A 22,102-nucleotide genomic window follows, 5' to 3' on the forward strand; every position below is an offset into this window, starting at 1 on the left:
CCTACAGCTTTCTTCAAACGGTTGTTTAATAGTGTTTCAAGCCCTGTGCTAGATATCATAAACACTTCCCTTAGAACTGGTATTTTCCCAGATGCCTTTAAAACAGCAGTTGTAAAGCGATTACTAAAAAAACCTAACTTGGATAGTAATGAAATGGCAAATTATCGTCCAATATCCAACCTACCATTCATTAGTAAAGTACTTGAAAAGATAGTTTCAGTTCAAATAAATTCCTTTCTTGAAGAAAACAACATCTTAGAAGAATTTCAGTCGGGATTCAGAAAATATCATAGCACTGAAACTGCCCTCACCAAAATAATCAGTGACCTCAGGCTAAACTCTGACGAGAATAAGATCTCCATCCTTATCCTGCTAGATCTCAGTGCAGCATTTGATACAATTGATCACGATATTTTAATCGATCGTCTTGAAAACCATGTCGGTTTCTCAGAACATGTGCTAGGCTGGTTTAAAACATACATCAGAGGGAGGAAATTCTATGTTAAACTAGGAGATCACATGTCTGATATATACGACAACAACTATGGAGTTCCACAAGGGAGTTGCTTAGGTCCTTTACTCTTCTCCCTTTACATGTTACCGCTGGGTGATATCATCAGAGAACATAATGTAGATTTCCATAGCTATGCGGATGATACGCAACTGTACATATCTGCTGAACCAAATGATACAGCGATTAGCTCCATTACAGACTGCTTACTGGCAATCTGTCAAACTGGCAAACTTCCTGAAACTAAACGAGAACAAAACTGAAATTCTAATTATCAACCCCAAAACTAAAAAAGAAACATTAATAAAGAACCTGGGAGGACTAACCCCTTGGATCAAATCTGAGGTTACTAGTCTCGGGGTTATCATAGATTCAGAACTGAACTTCAATTCTCATATTAGCAAAGTGACGAAAACATCGTTCTTCCATCTCAGAAATATAGCAAAAGTACGACCATTTATTAATCAGAACGATGCTGAGAAGCTAATTCATGCATTCATATCTAGCCGGTTAGACTACTGTAATGCACTTTTCACAGGTCTCCCTAAGAAAACCACAGAGAGGCTTCAGCTAATCCAAAACTCTGCAGCCCGACTGCTAACCAAAAGGAGAGAGCACATTAGTCCAGTCTTAGCTGCTTTACACTGGCTTCCTGTAACATTTAGAATTGACTTTAAGGTCCTTCTCCTTACATACAAAGCTCTAAATGGACAGGGACCTAGCTACATCGCCAACACTCTAATAAATTACACACCAGCAAGAACACTGCGATCATCAGCTGCTGGATTACTAGAGGCTCCCAGAAACAGTCAAACTATGCCCCAAAACTGTGGAACAAACTACCCCAAAACATCAGAGAAGCCAACTCGCTAGACATCTTTAAAAGACAGCTTAAAACCTATCTCTTTGCTCAGGCATTTCACTGTGGGGTAATGCAGGCAAATACTTGATGCTCTGTTGTGAGGAGAAGATGACTTTTGACCTAAATCTTTTCAAAGTTGTTTAACATTCCAGTTAGGTGTTCACCGCCTAGCCAAGGTTGATTCTCCTAACTGGGCCATTTTCATCTGATTGAACAATCTTATCACGCTTTTTACTGTAACCTTGCTATTTACATTTAAAAAAGTGTATGCTCGCTTATGCCTGTATTTTTTACTGTTGTTGTACGTCCGTTCTATTTTATAATTTTTAAACTTAATAATTTTAAACTATTTTATTATTTGTATTACTGAATGAAACTGTAAACAGCCTATTGGGATGCTATACCCTAATGTGAAACACTGTGATTTACCATACCTTGCTATGCTCGCTCATGCCTGTATTTTTTACTGTTGTGAAGCACTTTGAACGATAGGTTATGACTATAACCAAGTTCTGTTAATTAGGGGTGACGCTTGGCATCACTCATGCACTCCCTCGCGTACGTGCACGCGCACTGAATAAATTCCACAAATGTACCTTTAATACCAGTATTAGTCTGACCACACCCCTCATCAGCTTACCTTCATAAGCAGGTGTGTGGTCACCTGCTCTCCTCCTACCCAAGCTTTCACCACAAGGTGAGGTCAAGGGCTGCAGCGGCGTCGGATGCCAAGCGTCACCCCTAATTAACAGAACTTGGTTATAGTCATAACCTATCGTTCTGTTTCATTAGGGGATCCGCTTGGCATCACTCATGCACATAGGGAGGCCAAGCGGAGCCACTGGCCGACAAATACACCCCGCTGAAGGCCCCCCACAACCAACAGAACAGGGAGGGCCGAGCCCCCCCGACCCCCCCTAATGGAGGGCACCCCCCCTATTAGAGGTTTCCCGGGAGGGCGACGGACCCGACCGTGCGAAGAGGCACTCAAGCAACTCAACGCACAGGGTGAGCAGACCGTGGCTTGACCCCACGACTACACACACGCACAACCCGCATGCCACCCGGGAACGAACGGAGGGAAACAACCTCGTTACTGCCCCCAGAATCACGGGGTCAAGGGCAAACCCAACCCTGTGGCAAGGCCGTAGCAGCGGAGCGCGAAGGAAGACCCAGACCCACCAAAGGGACTGGACCCCCTGGAACGGGGGCCCGGAGAAGTCCATGATGCCAGCATCAAGACCCCACCAGGTGGGCACTTAGTGACCCCGCCCCCCACATCGCCAGCGGATTCGGACAAAGGCCCCTCAGCCGAGCGGGCCCTGTCCTCCCCAACAATACACCGCCTGGCACACTGACCCTGCAACAGGCAGTCAGCATGGCCGTAAGCACACAAAAAAGGTTAACCAACGGAAGCAGGCAGCGTACCGGGGAAAACCAGGCAACAGGCTGTTAACCCTAGCCTGGAGACTGCGGACGAGACAGGCGCCAGAAAGGACAGCTGAACACAGCCGCCCCGGCGGAAGGGGCGTATGCTGGCGTTGTTGCATGACCAAGCCTCCATTTAAAAAAAAACCCACCCAGAGGGGTCGAGGCAGAGAAGGCTGACACGATTGGCAGACGTCATGAACGTGCAGGGGCACCCTCAAACCGGTTAACCCGGGAGTTGACACTGCAGCAACACACCAGAGAACCAACCACCCAGGTGTTACCCTATGCGGTGGTTGGTCCCATAACCCCTCAGGAAAAAACCCCAAAACACACCTGCGGCACTGCCGCAGCCCGTGTTCCAGTTTCCAACAGGGTTATCCCGGGCCTACGGGTCAACGAAAACATTACTTTGGACCGGGCCCGGTGATACGGGGAGCACAGGGTCCCCCGAGGAGGTCAAGACCACCCCAACAGGCCCCTCTTCGCCATGCGTAAGAGAAGAGCGTAAGAATGGAAAACCAGCCCCAGCACCCCGTACTTGGTATTCCCAGGAGGTCACCCAACCAAGTACTAACCAAGACCAACCTGCATGGCGGCCGAGATCCGACGAGATCGGGCGCGTACAGGTTGGCACGGTCGTAAGCCATTACGACAGTGTAGAATACAATGTACCCAACAAGGGTTCCATAGCGCTCAACCCTGTGACACCCGGACCGACCTAGCATTTTTCCCCCTGAAAAAAGCCCAAGTCCCTCAGGGTACCAGAACAGCAGATCTGCATCCCCGGCGGACAACGGGTTTAACTGATCCGGACCAGCGTGACCAGAACCAGTCCCGTGCCCTAACCACGCCGACATGCCAACTCCAGGAGAAGGGGCAGATATGCGTGTTGATCTTAAACATAAAAAGAAGGCGCCACTCAGACGTTTCGGTGCGAACCGCGCCCGGCGGCCCACCCCCAGGGCGTGAGACCCTTCCACATATGTTCAGATCCATTCCGTTATCATCCCCTGATATGAACGAGAACCCGTCGACAACCACACAGGGCGTCGGAAGAGGAAAAACCCCCATCCCAATTGCTTTATAAAAACGCTGTTTTAACCCCAAGCAATCAAGGCACGCCAGTCAGTTACCTAATGTCCAACAGAACATCCTGAGCTAGCACTATGTGTGCGTTGGGCATACCCACATCAATAATAGGCTATTTAGACCATCTTATTGAATCCCCAAGATGCCCAGGGGAACGACAAGAGGGCGGGATGCAACCAACTCCATGAATGAATGAATGAAAACTTTAACCAACAGATTGCAGAAAGGGTACAACATAGTATGGCTCAATACACACAATCGGTAAGGGGAGGCAGACCTGAGAAAGACGTTAGTCTTGTTTCCATCAGGGGCCCCCATTTCCAATTCATATAGACACATCCAACTCTTTATAATAAAGAAGAAGCATCAACCGTATGAACCCAACTGCACAGCTGGGAGTAAAAAACCTGTTTTCACATGATTTTACATCCAGTCACTCTTTTTAATCAGAGAGTAAAGACTAGACCCTCCCAGAAACCTTCCCACACGAGTTGTAGTCATGAGAAAGACATGCCAACTGTGAGTCACGTGACCAACTGACTCAAGTTACACATAAATCGAGCGCAGCAGACCCGTGAGCCCTACGCTCTAACTCGACACCTTAAGACACCGTAACTCATGGAAGGCGTCGCCATAGCAACACCGCTACGACGGGGGGAAACCCTGCCGGCTCCTGTTTGTAATAGGAGTTGGCAGGATAACCCTTCCCCCCCCCCCCCCCCCTGCCAAGACGTCCTACCGGCTCGGCCCTGACTGGCTCAGCAGAAGAGATAAAAATCTCCTAAACCAATCAAGTGGGAAGGAGGGGTTTATTCGACACCCCCTCACAAAAAACCCTTCGTTCCCTACACACAGAAAACAACCGTAGCCATTTTGAAAACCTCCGGTAGAATGCTAATGTATAGCATTGTAATACAATGCCCGCTACCCACAAAATGTGAACAGGATTTACAACAAAAAACAAGTCGTATGTGTGTGAATCCTACACCCGTTGACTATGTCGTACATAGCAAAAACGCTGACCGAGAGTAACGGCTAGGCCGTGGAACGTGTGTGTACGAGTATTACTGCAACTAACAACACAGCATTGTGAGACACATATACTTAGTTCAAGCAATGGAATAACACCAGTTTCTACCTGCATGTGGAGCGTCAGGCTAATAGAACCCCCTATGACTGAGTGTATGTTGCAGACCTTGCTTAATCTCGTAACACAACACAACTCATCTCACAACGTAAAAGTGCAGATTCATATTTACACAACCCCACCATATGATTTGTTGAAGAAACACACAGTTTGTTTGCCAAAAAAAAAAATGTCGGGGAACTTTTTATTATCACAAGTTTTTTAAGGCACAAAATCATAGAGGGGCCGGGGAGGGTGTAAAGGAGAGGGGACACAGAGGGGAAAAGTCACTCTCAGCGGCGTCTGCCACCTCGCGCCGCTCGAGTCTTGCCACCCCGAGGAGCCCCGGAGGGACGGTAGGTTACTGTCTGCTGGTCTCGACGTTCCCTACCGTCTCCTCCGGTTGTGGATGGGCCGGCGGTAGCAGAAGCGCCGTCTCTTCTCCTGGCCTTCTTGGAGGGGACAGCAGCGGCGGCGGAGGCAGTGGTAGGGACGACGGAGACAGCTCAACGTCGTGGAAGCCTTCTGACTCCACCGGCAAGGACGGGAGGCGGAAAATGGGGTTGGAGGATGGATCTCTCCTCTGCCATCTCTCTGCATGTAGAGGTCATCAACCGCAGGGCCTTCCCGAACAGACCAGCGTCGGAGAGGGCGGCCGTCAGAAGAGGGGCTCTCTTCCGTTCCGGCACACGGGCCTGCTCCAGCCAAAGATGACGCTGGCCCAGGGTGGCCAGGGCGCGCACTTTCCCCATGGCTATGGCCAGCACCTGGGTAAGGTGCAGGACAGCTCCTGCCGCCTGGGTGATCTGATCGCATTTTACCTCGTTCAGATCCGTGCCGCCCGTCATAATCCCCGATACAAATCTAGCCAGGTGGGTGATGTTAGACGCCGCAGCCAGCGATTGTGTACCAGCGATGAATGACTGGTCACCCCAATATGCCAATCGCCTAGCCGATCTACCCTGGAGGACCGGCTTGCATAAGGGTTCCCACACCATATCCGGACAGAGGAGAGCGGCCATCGGACTATCAAGCCGAGGCACGCCCTCCCCCATACCTTTGACTAACCCCGACACCCGCGTAACTGGTACGTAGGTGGGGGTTAGTCCCATGATGTTGGAAACCGCCTGACCCTGACGAACATAGGCCCCCATTGAGGGGAAAAATGGGTAGACAACGTCCACCCCTCTCACTGGGCGACGCTGCCAGAGATGACCTATGAGATCATCAGGGACAGGAGCAGGCAATGGCAGCGGCAGCGGCACGCCGTTTGCGGCGGCGGCTACCGCCATGAGCTCGGGAAACAAAGCCCGCAGTTCCCCCTGCGGACCCTCCTCCACCGAACCCGCATCCCTCACATGCAGCAGGCTGCAACTGGTCAAGGAGCCACAGTCTGATGTGGCCGATAGTAGGGCATCCTGCTGATGAGGCCAAGGTGGTTCCTCGACATCTTCGAACAGGGAGTCCCACGGAGCCATTTCTCCCCCCTCCGGTGTTTCCTGGATAGGAGGGATACTCTCCTCCACGGGACCATCATACAAGAATCCGTCCGCCTCTTCCATGAAGTCCTCAGTTTCCATCGGAAATCCAGAGCCGGACGCATCCTCGCTGGTCTCCAGCAGTTCCCCAAAACCAGGCCGTTCGCGCCTGCACGCTACCATCTTGCGACGTGAACGGGCAGACGCGAAAAGTTTGCGTCGCAAATCCTCCGGCTCCAAGACAACCCCCCGTTCACCAACGGACGATTCCCTGGAACCAGAGGAACCAGAGTCGAGATCAGGCCATCGCCGGAGCGACGGCACCGACTCCTCGGCTCTTCGGAGAGGCAAACTATCCATCGGCTGTCTCCTGGGCTGGGTCGGCAACCACGAAAGTGGCAACAGCCCAGCACCAGAACGCACGACGGAGGCGGGAATGGAGAACCGCTGGTGAAGAGTAGGTCTAGCGGGTCTACTCTCCGAAGAATACATTATGACCCAAACTTTTTCTTTACAACAGATATGAGAGAAGAAAAAATTAAGCACAATGTAGACTTGTCACAACTCTTTTCAACTAACAACACGTCAAGTGGGGTACTACCGGGCACTTCCTTGTGGTGAAAGCGAGAAGGAGGAGAGCAGGTGACCACACACCTGCTTATGAAGGTAAGCTGATGAGGGGTGTGGTCAGACTAATACTGGTATTAAAGGTACATTTGTGGAATTTATTCAGTGCGCGTGCACGTACGCGAGGGAGTGCATGAGTGATGCCAAGCGGATCCCCTAATGAAACAGAACTGCAACCTCTGTATGAAAAGTGCTATACAAATAAAGTTATTATTATTAACAGATATGGTTGAAAAACAAACAATGTTTTAAATGTAATTATAGATACAATATTTTAGTTACAATTTCTTTAATTGAATTAACTTAAACTAGAAAAGTAAATACAAACTAAATTAACAATGTAACTTACAGTTTACAGAAGGACAGTTTCCTTCTGAAGCACAACTTAAGAAATGTCTCATCCTTCCACTCGGGACCATTTGTCACATAGTGAGAGGTTCCACAGCTCAAGCAAACCCCCACCAATTGGTACAGGGCTTGTATTTTGGTTTTGCTCTTCTCGTTCTTTGTTATGCTATTGTTATGCAAAGACAAGTGTCACAATCACGGCGAGAGCGTCTCTCTCTCTTCCTGCTTCCACACCCTTATATGGGCAGCTTCCGGCTCCAGCATTCTCACGCTGTCACATGGCAGCAAGCACCACAGCTGAGTCATCCGCTCATCACCAACCCCGATATCAACCCTATATATGGATCCTGCCCCTCATCGTCCGAGTGTTATCCTATCAACCTAGGTACGAGGACGTACCCAACCTTGCTGCTCTGTCTTGATTGCCTGCCTTGTCCTAACCTCTGTTCTCCCTGTGCCCAGGACCATCACTCCCGGCCTACGCCGTCTCCTGACGCACCGCCCGCTCGGACATTCCTGTGAACCTCAAGCAAGCGCCCCTGCTCGTCCAAAGTCGCACATTCTTGTATATTCACTGTTGCCTTGTCTGCTTCGTACCCAAGTAATTAAAACCAACCTAAAACGCTCCATTCTCTCTCTCCCTGTGTGTTCTGCTATTGGGCTCAGCCACCGCTGCCGTAACAACAAGTACAGTAGCTAGGTGAGTACCGGTACTTGGCACACGGCACGGCGAGTCGAGTGAAAGTTGTGAACGCATTTTTGTGTGCACGCTCGTGCATGTGCGTGCTTCTGCTCAGAAAGGTGGTGGAACGGCGTGGTACCGCGTGGCATGAGCACTGCACCCCTGAGTACAACTCAATACACACATTTGTTAAGGGGATGCAGACCAGAGAAAGACTTTCGTCTTCTTTACATCAGGGTCCCCCATTTTCAATTCATAATGACATTTATGACATACACAACATACAGATATACAGATATAAAAATCGAATCTAGTCATCTAATGATCAATCTAATCTAACCATGACATTTATGACATACAGATATACAGTACTGTTACATTTGTGACATACAAGATATGCAAATATACAGTACTGTTAACAGAGATCCTAACAGTAAATATATACATACGAGGGGGAGGGAAATGTACATTAGGAGGGTGTTCGGACATTTACAGGGACCAGTTTCGAATTGCAGCCTCCCGAAGGTGCTCTTTGAGAGCGGTTTTGAAGGTGGTATATACATTTTTTTTGCCAGACGTTGCTTCTCCTAAACACACACACACGGTTGGATAATTTCTCATCGATTCTCTCTTATTTTTGTGGAAATAATTGTAAATAAACAATAAATACTATACTGTGTTCTGTTTAGTACGTTCCATACCTTTGTGAGTGCTTTTTCCCCCCACACAATGCAGATATCATTACATCTCTTGATATTTGCAGGTGCTAACTGAAATCTGACATCATCTCCTATCTCAGGATTGCTAGGGGGGGCAGTCATATTTCAGCAGAGCCCTGCCGAAATATGACTTGTCAGGTCATTACCAGCTCTGATATGAGCCCTGCGGCCCCGGTCAAATACCGCCCGCGCCTCCGTGGACAGGCTTGGCCGGCCGTCATACTGGCTCAATTGGCAGAGTCAGCGGGAGGGAAGCCGGTGGGTGGTAATCTGTTTTATTTTTTATTTTTTATTTTTTTTTATTTTTGCACAAATCTTTCCAATATTCACAAGACATCTTTCCACAGCATAATATGCAACATCCAAGATTTGTCTTTTTCTTTTTCGTAACATCATACAAAACATACAAAAGTCTCATACAAACACATTAACAACTGACATGGAAATTAAAAAAGCACTTACAAAAAAAAAACATTACTATACATTGTGCATATATATCCCTGATGCACATATGTTACATGTAGACCGATCTACCTGCGAGCAGGTATGTGCTGCATCTTCTATCGGGATGCCATCTTTCTCCATAGTGCATGTGAGAGGATGCGTCTCAAATATATGTAGGTGTGCGTGAGAACATGTATGAATGTGTGTCTCAGATATGTGTATGTGGGTATGTGTCTCACGTAAGTATGTGTGTATGTCTCATATGTGTGTGTGTGTGCATCTCTCAGGTACGTGACTGTAATCCTACCTTCTGTGTGTGTCTCGTATCCATGTGCGTCTCTGGTAATCTGGTTGTTGTAAACAGTGACTCCTACAGGTCGGTCAGGGCGCCTGCACAGCGAGGAAGGGAGATGGTGAGGGTAATGTGAGCCTCCCACACGTTACACCTCGCCAATGAGAGTCCGCGCTGGCAGGTGAAAAGAAGTGGCTAGCTGACTCCGCATGTATCGGAGGGGACATGTGATAGTATCTATCAACCCTCCCTAGACCGACCAGTGGGGGGCACATGCGAGCAACTACCAGGAAGGGGAGGGGGGAATTGGCATAACTAAATTGGGATGGGAGAAAAACACAGAAAAACAGGAGGAGAAAAAGTGGATAAAAAAAAAGTAAATGAATAAAGGGAAGATGATTAAACAGAGGTTTTGTAGATACAGTACTGAATTATCCCATCCGGACCGATGCAATTTGAAATATTATTATAGAATATAGAATAGCAGGCCTATAAATGACTTTGGATTTAGTATTACCAGGCGTGCATGAAGAACAGATAATGAAATCTACTGTATGTACAGTAGGTTTTTTATTCTTGCAAGAGCTCCGCCATTTTGAAACTGATTTCAAATCGGATGGTTGCTAAATGCTCAAAATAGGGGAGACAAACTAACTGCGCTCAAATATATGCCAATAACGTTCAGTTTTGTGGTATATAATCCAGAGTAATAAGAAAAATAAAAAAGAATAATCAGGAAGTAATTTGCTTGCAGAAAGCTAGAAGCCTTTGGGAAGTGTAGTTTTGAAAAATTCCAACGCTCATTGAAATCTGCAGTAAAAAACTTAAAACCAGGTTCTCAAACATAAACATAAAGACGGACAACACGCTCATCACAGACAAGCTGGATGTAGCCAATTACTTAAACACTTTCTTCACAAACATAGCCACAACACTGGTAAACAAACTACCCTCCCACTCAGGGCAGTATGGGGTAGAACACATAGTAGCATACTACAAGAACCTAGGCGTCCACAAAGACGACTTCAAACTGTAAATGGTATAACTACAGATGAGGTACTCAAAAAACTGAGCGCCCTCCAATCAAACAAGGCCACTGGCCATGACAACATCCCCTCCAAATTCCTCAGAGACTCAGCAGCAGCCATCACCCCAGTCATCACACACATAATAAACCTCTCCATAAAACGGGGACACGTCCCCAAGGACTTCAGAATTGCGAGAGTAACACCCCTGCACAAAAAGGGCAGCAAATTAGACCCGGGCAACTACCGCCCTGTTTCTATCCTTACATCCATCTCGAAAGTCATGGAAAAAATAGTATACGAACAGATCGAAAAGTACCTCGCGGAAAAAAATCTAATCTACGAATTCCAATCTGGCTTCAGAACATCCCACTCCACTGACACATGCCTTCTCTACTTGAACGACCACATCAAACAAGAGGTGGACGCGGGCAAATACTGCGGCATGGTCATGCTGGACCTACAAAAGGCCTTCGACACTGTCAATCACACCATTCTGATTGACAAGCTAAAAGCAATTGGTTTTGATAGTTTATCAGTGAGCTGGATACAATCCTACCTGGAGGGGAGGGAACAGATGGTGGAGGTAAACGGTACCCTATCCCCCCCCCTCACAGTGAGCTGTGGTGTTCCACAAGGAAGCATACTAGGACCGCTACTATTCCTAATTTATGCAAATGACATGTCGTCAGCTTGTGACTGCAACTTGTTCCTGTTTGCGGACGACTCAGCCCTGCTGGTCTCTGACAAGAACAAGTTACAGGTTGAAAAAGCCCTCAGCTCGGAACTAGGCAAAATCTGCATATGGCTCGACGACAACAAACTATCATTACACATGGGCAAAACAGAGTCCATTCTCTTCGGTTCAAATAACAAACTCAGCAAGACCGACGGCTTCTCGGTTACAGTGGGTGACAATATTATCACAAGGAAAGATGAAATTACCTACCTGGGTTCAATCCTAGAGGCTAATCTTTCCTGTGACAAAATGGCATCCAATGTAATAAAAAAAGTCAACCAACGAACGCGATTCTTGTACCGGATCTCCTCTCTGGTAAACAAGAATACCCTGAAGACTCTAGCAGGAGCACTCATTCAAGGGTACTACGACTATGCTTGCACCTCATGGTACCAAAGCACCTCAAAGGCACTAAAAAACAAATTACAAACATCTCAAAACAAGCTAGTCAGACTACTGCTTGACCTGACTCCTAGAACCCACCTCACCCCTGCCCACTTTGACAACCTAGGATGGCTTAGAGTAGACGACAGAGTACAGCAACTTGCAATGGGCCTGGTCTACAAGATACACTATGCGACCAAGGTACCCATGTACATGTCAAAATACTTCCCAAAGGTCAGTGAATACCACGATCACAACACCAGAGGGAGCTCCACAAATCATGTAAAACCCAGATTCGGCTCAAACAAGGGACTAAACACGTTTCGCAATTATGCCACATCAATGTGGAACGCCCTACCCAAAGCTGTAAAGGAATGTGAATCACTACCCACTTTCAAAAACACTCTCAAAAAACACCTACGTGAGACTGCAATTCGAAACTGGCCCCTACAAATGTCCTAACCTAGTTGTACAGTAAATGACCAAGTAAGGCTTTGTCAGTATTCCAATGTACAGTGTAAAATGTGTGTGTGTCCCCTACCCAACCCCCCCCCCCCCACCTCCAATGTACAGCCCTCACCCACCCACCCCACCCAACCCCACCAGTTGTACAGTTTCTACGCCAAATGTATATACACTCTTTTTCTGGACACTTTTGTATCACAAACAGTACTGTATTTGCAAATCTGATATGTCATAAATGTATAGATGTAGCAGTACTGTCTATCTGTATGTCATGTATGTCATATATGTTATGATGAATTGAAAATGGGGGACCCTGATGTAAACAAGACGAAAGTCTTTCTCTGGTCTGCATCCCCTTAACAATTGTATGTATTGAGCTGTACTGTACTGTACCCATTCTGCAATCTGTTAATAAACTTTTCAATCAATCAATCAATCTCTGGGTGTCCTCTTCTCAAAATTACTCAAAATTACTACATTCACAGACGGCCGGTAATTCAAAATGACCGATTTCCACGATGACAACAACACATTTAAACAAACGTATTGATGAAAATATACATTATAACTGCTGTTGTGATATGGTTATGATGTTTATTCTTGAATAAGTTTGGAAAAAAAAACTATAATTATGTAAGACAGTCTGGAGAGCTTGATTTATGACATGATGTCATTTGCGGTCGGGCCCCGGACCACACGGGCGGAAGAGGAAAGTTTTCAATCAATCAATTTCAATCAATCAATCAATCATTGACATACATAGTGATGGCCACGTAATATTGGTTTTCTGGAGAACTCACAAGAAATAAGGATCCTTTTGTTGTATTCTGGCTATGCAATAGTCTAATTCAGTTAGGCCAGGTTGAGATTCAGGTACAGCTTTTATGTAAGAAGTGAACCTTACAGGAAAGTGTGTCAACATCCTTATTCACTTGCAACATTCCAACCACATTGTTATTTTAGGAATATTGCAAACTAGAGATGATGCACCACATTCATACCGGCATCAGATTTCAGGTAGATTTGCAGGCTCAAATAGGGTCAGCATCGTGGAATTTGTCCAATACTACAATCTGATTCCAAGAGCCACATAACAACAATGTCTGAAATCAAAGCAAAGCTACCTGGATTTCTGTAATTCTTTCCCCATATAGATGAAAATGTAGAATTATTTTTGTCTTACCATTCAAAACGAATGGTGTACTGTAGGTCTATGCCTATATATTATTTTGTAAAGGTATCAGAACAGAACTCTATATTGGCTGACACCTACATTTTTGTATTGGCAGTGAAAACTGGTCAGTGCATCCTTATTCCAAAGTGTTATATTTAACACAGGTATATACATGGCAGCATTGCATGGTGTCGAAAGGGTTACCACAGGGAGGGATATGCCATCATGCATCTCACTCAGACAAGGAACCGTAGCTGAAACAACAGGCTCTTGATATCAGCCAAATGTGCCTATTTATATCACATCAGCACAGAGTGGTTCTTGGGTCTTTGGAGCAAACTTTTCACAGCGGAGTGGTTGGCTCAGTCCAAGCTTTACACAAACACCAGTCCAGCATCCACATATTTCAGAAATGACAGAGCCCTTTCAACTCACTGCAGCACCCACTTTACACACTTTAGAACACCTAAACACACTTTATATTTATTGGTAAAGAATTTGCACTACAACCCATACCTCATTACACCTTACTGTAAATTGTACCTAAATTGTACCTCATCCCATTTCTGCTTTGCACTATATAGTATATTGTATGGTAACTCAGTTACTTCTACTCTGCATTGAACATTGTACATATGTACATACTTATCTATTTTTGTCTAGCACAGTCTCTGGAGCATAACAGAAAGAAGCATTTTGTATAAAAGTATTCTGTACTTCTGTATGACAACTAATAAAGAAACTTGAAACTTGAACTTGAACTTTGAAACACTATACTTTTTATTGAAAGCCAGTTATTATGATACAAAACAACTCCTTAGAAATAACTTAAAAGACTATGTATATACTATATTGATGTGTTATTTAGTGACTGGTCACTTGTTAAGACCCTTGTTGTAGCTGGATACCTTCTTGTACAGTGTGACAGCTGTGGGAGTGGCATGTGTGGGGTTCTGTTCTCCAGTGAGACCCCGTACAGCTCAAGCCACTAGCCCGTCAGCGCTATCTTCACTCAGCTTGGCAACATAGGACGGAAGGTACCGGCTGTGCAATAATGGAAGAATACAGTCAATAAGACACTATTCTCAGTCCGTCATCTCCATGTGCTTTCACACGACTTCTCTGACCTCCATTTATATACATCGTGATTTTCCTCGTATAGCCTCCATTGCACGTATTTGTGGTCTCTCCACTTCCCTTTGGGGGCAATGGAGAGTTTAGGAAGGGGGTGGGGCTGTGGGTTTGGATTGGGGAGGGGGGACTGGTTGATACTTCAAAGCTGGTGCTGGGTGGTTGAAAATAGATTTGAATTGAGGGTGAAAGGTCAAGTTGATTGTGATCTTAATGTGATTTTAGGGCAATCGGGTGGGACAAGGGGGTATAAGTGAAAGGGAGCCCCTTGAATAACCTTGATTGGATATTGACTTGAGAGAGTCTGTGGTTTTCCCTCCACTCAGACCTCCAGGCGACTCTGTGGGCCCTCAGCCCCCTGCGGGGGGTCTGGCTGTAGACGGCAGATGGGCTTGTTACACATGGGGCAGACGCTGCGGATCTCTAGCCATTTCAGCAGACACCTGAGGATGAGAGCACCAGACAACATGGTTATTACATAATGTTCAACTTCTCAGAAACGGAGGACATACGGTTGGCTGAGGGTGAGGTATAGGGAGGAGGAATGAGGACAAATAAAAAGCTGTAAAGTATATATGAAACTAGAGGTTTGTACATATTCATATATATATTGTACATATTGTCCGTTTGCGTCCCCCCTACATAGTCAAACATAGACAGAATGGTGAACTTTGACACAAAACAATGATTTTTACTTCCCCTTTTCAGGCTATTTAACTTGATTCATGTTTGGAGGAGGGCTTTAAATATTAAAAAATCTCCATTTCACAAGAAAAAAATCATCTACGTGTCGTATACCAAAAATGATAAACTTGATGTATTATTTTGTATCTTTTTGTGACCCCCGAGGTTGAGAACCACTGTTTCATGTCTACTGATGCTGACGATTTAAGCTGAGAAGAAAATGTTAGCAATGTTTGCAAAGTGGTCTGAGAGCTGTCAGTGACAACGTTTACATGCACAGATTAAACCAGCTATTGGTCATATTCTAGTTAAAGGAACACGGCAACTTTTTGGGAAATTAGCTTATTTGCCATCTACCCTGGAGCAGTGTTAATTTAGTCAACAAAAATGATGACTAAATATGGTCGTCAAATAATCTTTTCCCCCTAACGACAACGAGACGAAACGTCACGTTAATGGAGATCATGTGACACTAACGTGACGAAATTATTCATGCAATATTGTTGACTAATAACGATGACACAAAATGTAGTTTGCAAAATAAAATCTTGCTTTATTCCACTTCAACGTCAATACTTTTTACTTGCTAGCTAACAGGAGCTTGTTTGCAGACAGGAAAGTAACAAACATAATTGTCCGTTCGGAACCCTTATCCCCAACACATTGTTCCGTGGGTAGGGGGGCACCACTGTTATGCTGGGGGTGTTGTTTCCCCCTGGGAGATATGGGAGGACGGACCGAATGTTATGTTGTTGTTGTTGTGAAGCGTATTAGTAGGCAGCTGTATTGTGTATGAGAAGGGAATTATCAACCTGTAAAACCCCATATTGAACTGGAAATAAAGCACCATACAGAAAAGGAAACTCTCCTCTTTCTTCCCTACATTACTGCATGACGGAGATATGGACGGACCGCACGTTGTTGTTGTTGTGAAGCTAGCGTATTAGCAGGTAGGCAACTGTATTTATTTTTTTGCTCACGCCAATTTATAATGATAATAATAATAACTGTACTTTGGAGAAGTCTTTATTCGACATGCAATGACAAACATGCAATGGGCGGCACACACACAGGAACACACACACATGCAATTAGTTGGGTCACTGATGCGATTGAGTCTCTGCACTTGACCCATCCCGTTGTCCTTCCCCCCCTTATTAGGCTGTACTAAAGACTAAACAAAAAAGACTAAATCGAGACTAAACGAAGAATAAAATAATCAGACCTGTAGTTGACTAAAACGAAAAATAAATGAAGGTGACTAAATATGATGAAAACGAAAAAAGAGCATTTGACACATGACTAAGACTAAAACTCTGTGGATGCATTGCATTAGGCTTAGGGAACAGCCGCGCTGTTAGCCTAGCTTAGCGTTATTCACTGGAAGTAGGTGTGCCAGTGTAGCCTAGTTCCCGACAGTCACGAAATACACTCAAAATACAACTCCAAAACTACACTCCAAATATAACGCCAAAACTTTCCTGTAAACATGTTGTGACCTGTGTATTTACCATGTGGACATTTCTGTTGTTGTTGTTGTTGTTGTTGTTGTTGTTGTTGTTGTTGTTGACATTTTCGTTTTCTAAGCAGATATATACTCTGATTTGTTTTTTGCTGAACCACTGCAAGCACAGAGAGACTCAGAAGGAGCTTCTATCCCCAGGCCATCAGGATGCTCAATGAACAATGAACAATAACAGACCATCAAATACACCCACAACACCCACATCCACACGCACACACTCACTTTAAATAAACAACACACTGTAGCACCCACTTTACCCACTTTAGACACTAACACACACTTTATATTTATTGGCATCAATCCCATGCACCTCATTGCACCTCACCACCACAAGGTGGCACCACAAGCTAAGCTATACCTCACCATTCTACACTGTACTGTATAGTAGCTGACTGTATATAGACTGTACAGAAGAAGTAGACTATACATATACCAGGGTTTCCGTTAGAAAAAATTGTTGCCGGTCTCAGGGTCCGGTAGATTTAAATCTACCGGTCAAATGAGAGAAATTCCGGTCAGAGTTTATTGAACTTAAAAACAATTGATAGGCAGGCTATATAAAGAATGACATCCTCAATGCATGTAGATTTATAATATTTTAACTTAAAACTATGCTACTTTTGCGTATACAGTCATTATATTCCAAATAAAATAAGTCCAGAGACTCCGTGCTCCTGCCGACTTTAAATCAAATAGGTGTCTGTGGGCAGTCGCCCGACATTAACAGCAGTCTGTTATAATCACATTTTTATGAGCTAACGAATTCCGTTATATTGGACATTTGTATTAATTATATCAAGCGAAGAACTGAGAAATTTGGCAGAGAGAGACGGAAACATTATCGTGTTTTTGCGTGATGACTCTCTCCACCTCACCTTGCGAGAGTATGGCGCTGCAGAGCAGCAGATTCAGCTGTTTTCTGGCTCTATCTGGGGACCGCTCAACAGCGCCCCCCACCCAACAGCTGAATTGCCAATGGCTGAATTGGAGTACTGCACTGTGCCGCTGCTGCTCCGGCTCTGCAGCTGCACATGCACTCGCAAACCCAGCACTAAGCTCTCGCTGACAACATTATTATACCTGCTTGGTGAAGCAACGATGAAACAAATGTAATGATTGTTTCGTTCATCGCATAGGCTATTTAATTTTAGCCTATTTTAATACAATTCAAATAATCAAATTGTGCTTAGAGGGAATAATTTTTACCGGACATTAAGACCGGAGAGATTAAATATGTCGGACTTCAACAGATTTTGCCGGTCAAATACCGGTAATTACCGGACAACGGAAACCCTGACATATACTGTATATATGTGTAACGGATGGTATCGTGAAGCGCAGTCAAGAAGGGCTGGGGTGAGTAGCGGTGCTATGGGTTAAACTCACTCTCACATCCTCAAAAGACGCATAGACCCAGTACTTAGAAGTGAGTTCACCTCATGGTATAGCGGTCTGTGTTGCTGCCCGCGGTGTGGGAGACCGGGGTTCGACTCCCACTCGGGGCATCGAAGTTTGAGGTGATGTTGTCACAACCGTTACAATGGTGCCATGACCCGGATGCCTTGGGTGGAGTGGAGTGAGTTTGAGAGGGTGAGTGTAACAGATGGTATCGTGAAGCGCAGTCAAGAAGGGCTGGGGTGAGTAGCGGTGCTATGGGTTAAACTCACTCTCACATCCTCAAAAGACGCATAGACCCAGTACTTAGAAGTGAGTTCACCTCATGGTATAGCGGTCTGTGTTGCTGCCCGCGGTGTGGGAGACCGGGGTTCGACTCCCACTCGGGGCATCGAAGTTTGAGGTGACGTTGTCACAACCGTTACATATGTATATTGAAATTTTTTTGTTTTGTTTACACTTGTTTTTTTTTTATCAACTTTTTCTCCCATTTTCTATTTTTCTCCCATCCCAATTTTCATATCGTCCAATTCAACCCTCCCCTGTCTTCGAACGTTGTTTCTTGCCTCCCACAAGCCGGCTGCAATGTGGACTAAGTCATACATAGCACGAGTCCCCTCTGATACTCGAGGTAACAGCCGTCGCATCTTTTCACCTGCGCGGCTCGATCTTTCAGCGTCGGGGGTCTGGGCTTTGGAGGGGCCCCGCCCCCGTCGCTTCTTGATTCTACTGCGCAGGCGCACCAACCGACCTGTAGGAGTCGCTGTCCACAACGCCCGATCCCCACCCTTCGTTTCCCTCCCCGTAATACGGCCAATGTGTATTACTGTGGACGACCAGCTAAACTGAAAGCAATGTGGAGAGCGGGGCTCGAACAGGAGGCATCCTGTTCGAGCCTAGTCTCCAGCATTCGTTGCGAGCGCCTTGCCCACTGCGCCACGTAGCCGCATTTAGTTTACACTTGTTTACGTACTTGACTTTCTATTTTATACTTATATTATACTATTTTACACTATATTGTTATTTTATCCAGCACACTCTCAGGAGCAAAACAGAAAGAAGCATTTCATGCAAAAGTATTCTGTATTTCTGTATGACAACTAATAAAGAAACTTGAACTTGAACCCCAAAAGCCCTGTTTTTCTTTTTTAAACACAACAGGGAGTTGTATCGGAGTTGTATTTGGAGTGTATTTCGTGACTGTTGGGAACTAGGCTACCCTGGCACACCTACTTCCAGTGAATGACACTAAGCTAGGCTAACGGTGCGGCTGTTCCCTAAGCCTAATGCAATGCATGCACAGAGAAGAAAAGGGTATGTATCTGCCTGTCTAACTCCAGGGTAGATGGCAACTAAGCTATTTTCCCCAAAAGTTGGTGTGTTCCTTTAATGTCTTATTCTAGTCTAGTTCTTTACATGCTCCTTCGATATCCCGTGCTTTGAGTGTATCCATCTCCATGAATAAACCATTTAGCAGGATACTTCTGTCCACCTATCCTATGGTGTCCCGTTCACAGAGAGAACGGCAATAAACCAGTTGTTACTTACTACTTACTAATACGTAAGAAAGAATTATGATGACAGTTTTTTTTTTTTTGATCCACTTTTTCTCCCATTTTCTATATTTTCTCCCATCCCAATTTCATATCATCCAATTCAACCCTCCCGTGTCACGAACGTTGTTTCTTGCCTCCCACAAGCCGGCTGCAATGTGGACTAAGTCATACATAGCACAAGTCCCCTCCGGTACTTGAGGTAACAGCAGTCGCATCTTTTCACCTGCGCAGCTCGATCTCTCAGTGGCGAGGAGTAACGCGTGGGAGGCTCACCCTGCCCCCGACACTTCCTGATTCTACTGCGCAGGCGCACCAACCGACCTGTAGGAGTCGCTGTCAGAATTATGATGACAGTTATTCATTATTCATCATCAGATGAGATGGTTTATTATCATAGCCTGCCGCCCTGATTTTAGTTGACATCAAAATGTACCATCAAAAAGGGGGGAGATCCGCAACTCACGGAACACGTTTAAATGCTTCTTTTGATGCACAGTAGCAGATAACGAGCAAACAAACACGTTTCTGCCCTCTGGCCTTCGTCAGCGTTTACAAAATGTACCCATAACCAACATGCCACAGTAAGCCAGGCATTTTGATAGGGTTTCTCATAATCAGAATACAGGCTTATTACATGATTTGACCTAAAACCAGGTTACTTGAGTAGCTGGCTTGAGAACAAAACAGTTCATGCATGTAAACATAGCCAGAGTCACACCTAACCTGCAGGGAGAAAGCATTAGTCTTGCTCATATTCAAATTAGGTCACATCATGTCAGTTATTTACTTGTAATTTTCCCCGGAGTGCCATGAGAGTTTTTGCATGTGTTATTCTATAAAGTTGCCGATAACATGGTGATCAAGTCTGCCAATGACACAACAGTTGTAGGCCTAATCATCAACAATGACGAAACGGCCTACAGAAGTGAGGTAGACAAACAACCTCTCTCTCAACATCGATAAGACCAAGGAGCTGGTCATGGACTACAGCGGAGGGGGAGAGAGGCTGGACCCCATCAACATCAATGTGTCTGCTGAGGAGAGTCAGCAGCTTCAAGTTCCTCTGTGTACACATCACATAGTACCTCACCTGGGACATGCACACCGGCCATGTAATTAACACTTTCTCCGCCGGAAACGGCTTAAAGGGGAACTCCAACATTTTGGGAAATTAGCTTATTTAACATCTTCCCTGGAGTTAGACAAGAAGATACATACCTTTTTTGTCTCTGTGCGTGCATTTTAGCTTTGGGAATAGACGCTCCGTTAGCATAGCTTAGCTTCATCACTGGAAGTGAGGCAGGACAGTAGCCTTACAGTGCCTTACAGTGTATTGCAAGGTCTGACATTGACCAAATTTGATATGCATGACCTTGGTGGGCTCTAGGTCAACTCCTGAAAAGGGGGTCAATGTCAGACCTTGCAATCAAAAGTTAGGGGGCGCACTGAAATTATGGCAAGGGTTATTAGCCCCCTAACTTTTGATTGCAAAGTCTGACATTGACCCCCTTTTCAGGAGTTGACCTAGAGCCCACCAAGGTCATGCATATCAAGTTTGGTCAATGTCAGACCTTGCAATACACTGTAAGGCACTGTAAGGCTACTGTCCTGCCTCACTTCCAGTGATGAAGCTAAGCTATGCTAACGGAGCGTCTATTCCCAAAGCTAAAATGCACGCACAGAGACAAAAAAGGTATGTATCTTCTTGTCTAACTCCAGGGAAGATGTTAAATAAGCTAATTTCCCAAAATGTTGGAGTTCCCCTTTAAGACGGGTTTCAAGTTCAGTCAAATTTTCAATCAATCAATCAATCCTACTGGGCCTTCTACAGAGGCACAAACCAAGTCTATGCTGACTGGATACATCAACGCCTCATCAGTGGATGGAGATGTGCGCAAACAATCACACACAAACATGAGAACAATAAAACACATGCTCATATGCACATCTACTGCACACACACACACTCTTCACACTGCACACATTATATCCACACCATTATCACGGTATTATACTTTTAATGTTATCTTTCTGCTATTTCTATTGCTTTATTTTATTCTATTGTCAAGGTCAAGGAACCAAAACCAAAGAATGTTACTCCCCTGTACCTGTATATGAAAATAAAGAATCTGAATCTGAAACCTAGCATCAGCTGTTAAATGCAAAAATCCACCCTAATACAGAATTCACATCTCATTCCTTTGATCTTGCACACTTTGGGTAAAACTTGTGTAGCCTATACGAACTATTCTCCATCGCTAAACACAAGAGAAATAAGAGGCTTTATCTGTAAAGCAACCGTTCCTGGACCTGCTCCACAGGCAATTAATTGGAGACTGATGTGGAAACTGAAACGGTACCACAAGCATGTTTCCACTAAAATGGGTGCGTCTGCTGATTCAGAGCTATTCACAC

At 45.2% G+C, this 22,102-nt stretch overlaps 1 protein-coding gene across 7 annotated transcripts in view; it reads right to left on the minus strand.

Moving 5' to 3' along the window:
• Window positions 1–14,191: 14,191 nt before the first annotated feature.
• Window positions 14,192–22,102, minus strand: part of LOC311234472 (RING finger protein 122) — a 17,485-nt gene continuing 9,574 nt past the window's right edge. For all 7 annotated transcript variants that reach the window (XM_084321672.1, XM_084321671.1, XM_084321670.1 and 4 more), the window contains one exon: window positions 14,192–14,970. In XM_084321672.1, coding sequence (XP_084177798.1) covers window positions 14,850–14,970 — 121 coding nt within the window. In that variant the 3' untranslated portion in view covers window positions 14,192–14,849. The remainder of the gene's footprint in view (window positions 14,971–22,102) is intronic.

Source organism: Notolepis coatsorum (assembly GCF_963971535.1).
Source record: "Notolepis coatsorum genome assembly, chromosome: 9".
NCBI lineage: Eukaryota > Metazoa > Chordata > Actinopteri > Aulopiformes > Paralepididae > Notolepis > Notolepis coatsorum.